A 4288-nucleotide genomic window follows, 5' to 3' on the forward strand; every position below is an offset into this window, starting at 1 on the left:
AAATTTGACGTCAAAAATAAAGCGTCAAAATGACTAGTAAAACGATCCCGATGTATTATCAATCATAGAAGAAAAATGAGATATGGGACTTGGTTGTGGTTATGAGTACCATACCTGGAGAGTTTTCACTCCCTTTGTATACATACGGGCATTTACGACTGTCCGCCATTTTGTGGGTCAAGACTGACGCATGTAAACGAGAATCACATGTTATATTTATAAATAACAGTGACGCTATGACCTCAATAACCAAAACGAAAGAAAAAACAGGAAAGTTAAAGTACACAGACTCGTTAGATTATGTTTCAAGAGAAAGATATATCGCAAAACTTAAATTAATCGATGGGAAAGACCCGTACGAGGTTTCAAACAAAGAGTGGTCGAGGGAGAGGGACAATTTTCCAGATATTACGTATCCGGACATAGTGAACTATTTGGTTTATAGCAAAAGTGCATATACATTTGAAGACTTCAAAGCTTACAAATCATTGGAGGCTTACAACCAGTTTGTTTGTGGCTGGGTTACAGATGTTTGCCATTCAGTAATCAACTGTAAACATCTTCTGCTTGCCAAAGTAAGCTACAATATATTACATGTTGTTGTTGTTTTTTTTAAATTAACTAAAGTTGATCTATTAAACATTGAGTAGGCTAAAATATGTTTAGAAAAAACTAAGAATTCATATGGACAAATTATTTGTAGTAGATTAGATTTATATTGATTTTGAAAAAAAGGAAAATGTATGATGCATATCCAAGCAACATCTGTAAACAAACAGTAATATAGAAACTGTGCAATGTATATGACCTGGCTGGTTTTCCTATATACTAGTATTATGTATATACATGATTCATGTCATTTTTAAAAAATAAATAAGCAATATATTTATTGTGAAGTTAGTTATATTATTATTTATATTAATTACCTTTGCTGAGCAATTAATGAAATGTCTAAGATTTATACAAAATATTTATAATATTCATAAATATCTTCTTATCAGGTTCGTCATTCACAGAGAATGAATGACCCCCCTCTGAAACCATGGGTAATAGCCGAGAAATGTGGAACCATAGATACTGCACATTGTAACTGCATGGCTGGACTTGGAGAGGCCTGTAGCCATGTTGGTGCCCTACTATTTTATGTCGATGCAGCAGTGAAAATCAAAAACTCAAAGACTGTGACAGAAGAACCTGCATATTGGAAACTCCCATCCGGCTTGCAGAAAGTGCAGTATAAACCTATTAAAGACATAAACTTTCAGTCAGCAAAGGCAATGAAGAAAACGCTTGAGGACAACATAACTACTGGAAACACCCCTAGACGAGCAGGAGGGATAATGCTTCCAGATGTTCCACCGCCTACTGAAGGCCAAATCTCTACATTTCTTAGGAAACTCCACAGCAATAACACTAAATCAGTCATTCTAACTGTGAAGGAGGAGTTCTCAAATGCATATGTACCAAAGTGCACTGAAGAAGCCTTCCCAACTCTACTCTCAGAACTATACAGTGAAGAATATGAGAAATTATCAAAGGACGAGTGTTTGGCCAAATGTGAAGATATATTTGCATCCTTGTGTGTGACAGAGGAGCAGTGCAAGTTTACTGAAGAAGAAACAAGAGATCAGTCTAGCAACAAAACATGGCATCATATACGAACAGGGAGGATTACAGCTTCTCGAATGAAGAGCGTGTGTGTTACATCCATAGACAATCCATCAAAAAGTTTGGTAAATGCCATCTGCCACCCAACCACAATAAAATTCTCCACAAAAGCAACTCGCTGGGGATGTAATCATGAGGAATCAGCTCGGGAATATTACAGCAAGGAGATGGAAAAAAACCATCAGAATTTTAAATGTGAAAAAAGTGGACTTGTATTAAATCCAAACTTCCCACACTTCGGAGCCTCTCCTGATGCAGTGGTGTCATCTCTCCATGCTTCTGAGATGAAAGAAATGCATCCTTGACTCAGCTATGTTAAGGACCAATATGGAAATTGAAACCTTTGCACCGTTTTGATATGTATTGCTTCTTTTAAAAAAATTTAACAAAGCAACTGAATACTTGTAGAAAATGTAATATAGCTATCAATAATGGATAGGACTGGGCCGTAGTTATTACCAGTTATATCGCACGTATCAGCTTTTTGTCACGTGACTTGTATAAAAATAGAATTGTTAAGCCGAATGTAGGAAATTGGGGTAGTGCAAGGGCATATGCTTGTTTTTCAAGAAAAAAATTGATACACATTAAAAGAGGTTAATATCCTCTCCCCAAAAAGTGCTGGGAGCTAGTCAGTGCTGTTTGCGAAGTACTTGAAATTTTGCCGAAAATGCTTATAATAGCTAAAAATTTCCACTTCGCTTAAATTCTGATATAAATGAAATTTATGTTATGCAGACCAGGATCAGCTCTCAGCACTTTTCAAAATATACACTATATGAGCAATAAATATTCCAAATTTCAGCTCAAACAAAAAAGTCTATGCCCTTGCACTTTTTTTGCACTGAGCATACTCTGGATGTTCAATAATCGATGCTAAGGTAGCTGCCTCCTGCAATTTCTTTGATTCCAAACGTTTCTTTAACCTTTCATGGCGCTCCATTCTCCGCGCATTGCTGATCTTTCGTATTCATATTCAGAGATGGGGCCCAGTCTGGATTTGCAAAATCATATAGATCTGCTCTGTCACCTAAAATGAATTCAATAAAAGACGTAAGTAAATTTAATGTGCATTACACACAGTATCTTCGGTTATAAATATCACAAGCTTTTAGAGTGGAATAATTTAGTGAACAGGGGTCCAGTGAACAGTGCACATTTGAACTAAACAAATAAAACATCAATGCTCTAACATCTTTTTTACTGAACATAAACATAATTTTCCTGGATAATAATCCTGGATTAATTACATCTCGCGTAGGGGGGTATGATATAACAAAAATTCTGGTTGTAAACACAGCTTGACCCACAAAATGGCGCCTGAACGAAACTTCCGGTGGCATGACGTCATATGAAAATATTTTTTTATTAACCTGATTAAACTCCGTAAAAAGCAACAAACAAAATACCATCCCTTATTCTTTATTTCATTTCAAAAATTGTATTCTTGATCAAAGCGCAGCATTTTTTTTTATTATGAAAATTTTATTTTACATTTGTACATTGCCGAAATTCTCAATATGTACATTTGGCTATATAACATTCCGATTAATGATCTTTATTATAATCTGTGCATTTACGATATAAATATAAATTTTTCTTCTTTAATTTAAAAAAAAACAACAATACACACACACACACACACACAAATTATGTATAAAATAAATGTTCGCAGACCCTTATTGCATGATCAAAGAGGAACAACTCTGAAAATGAAGGAGACGTTTGTTTTCCTCCCTTTATCACTGTTTATTCACGGTTTTCCGCATACCATTTACAGCAAGACGTGATAACTCCGAGAATTGAATACTATAGACCTCATACACACAATGTAAGTATAGAATTGAAAAGAAGTGTTTACTTGTACTGAAATTATCTGAATTTATGAATATCCTATTGCAGCAAATCGTTTGACTTTCTGTCACTGATAACAATGTCGGTTCGCATTTCCTTGAATCATAACAAAATGTAGCCTATATAAGATTTTTGAAAATATCAATGTGCGCATAAATATAAATTAAAATATATGAAGAGTATAATGTTTGATATCTTGAAGTTAATGTGGACGAATACCGTTCAGAATTTTTTATTTTAACTTTAGAAGCAACTAGCCAACTACATTGAAAGTGTGTACAATATCGTCAGGGGTGTACATGTATGCGAATGTCGATGTATCCCCATGGCCACATTCGAATGCACTCTTTCTGTCTCGTTTGAAATAATGACATGAAAGAAACTTTAACTATTCCATTTATGTCACAGGAGAGTTGAACATACACAATTTTTTTAATAAATAAAATTAAAGAAATAAAATCAAAAATCAACATTTTCGACATAAGTTGAAAGTTTTATCCAGGTTTCATGTGATATGGAATGCATAACGCATACATATATGGGCTAAACACTAAAATCCTTCAGTATTTTTTTCCTGATACATATAATACCAGTAGTCAATATTTAGTCGGCATTCATGAATTTACAAACTAATGCATACCTCAGGGATTCAAATGAGAAATATATCTGCATGCACTGTAAACGACGTTTCGTCAAACGCTAGTAATAGTCTGCGGGGGATGGGGGTAGGGGTGGGGGTGAGGGTTATTCAAAATTTGCCTAAAAA

General features: G+C 34.7%; 1 protein-coding gene across 1 annotated transcript; it reads left to right on the forward strand.

The window, feature by feature from the left end:
• The first annotated feature begins 221 nt into the window (after positions 1-221).
• Positions 222-1973, forward strand: LOC134265178 (uncharacterized). Its single transcript, XM_062747431.1, has 2 exons — positions 222-575; positions 1002-1973. The coding sequence occupies exons 1-2, from the start codon at positions 237-239 to the stop codon at positions 1971-1973; spliced, it is 1311 nt and encodes a 436-aa protein (XP_062603415.1). The 5' UTR covers positions 222-236.
• The last annotated feature ends 2315 nt before the right edge of the window (positions 1974-4288 follow it).

This window comes from Saccostrea cucullata, unplaced genomic scaffold (assembly GCF_032062105.1).
Source record: "Saccostrea cucullata isolate Sc308-1 unplaced genomic scaffold, CSIRO_AGI_Scuc_v1 ctg9673, whole genome shotgun sequence".
NCBI lineage: Eukaryota > Metazoa > Mollusca > Bivalvia > Ostreida > Ostreidae > Saccostrea > Saccostrea cuccullata.

What these genes read in the sequence shown, in the direction of transcription:
- LOC134265178 (XM_062747431.1), top strand. Translation starts at nt 237, where the DNA reads ATGACCTCAATAACCAAAACGAAAGAAAAAACAGGAAAGTTAAAGTAC. An exon ending in AACATCTTCTGCTTGCCAAA is followed by an intron (nt 576 to 1,001) that starts GTAAGCTACAAT and finishes TCTTCTTATCAG; the next exon opens with GTTCGTCATTCACAGAGAAT.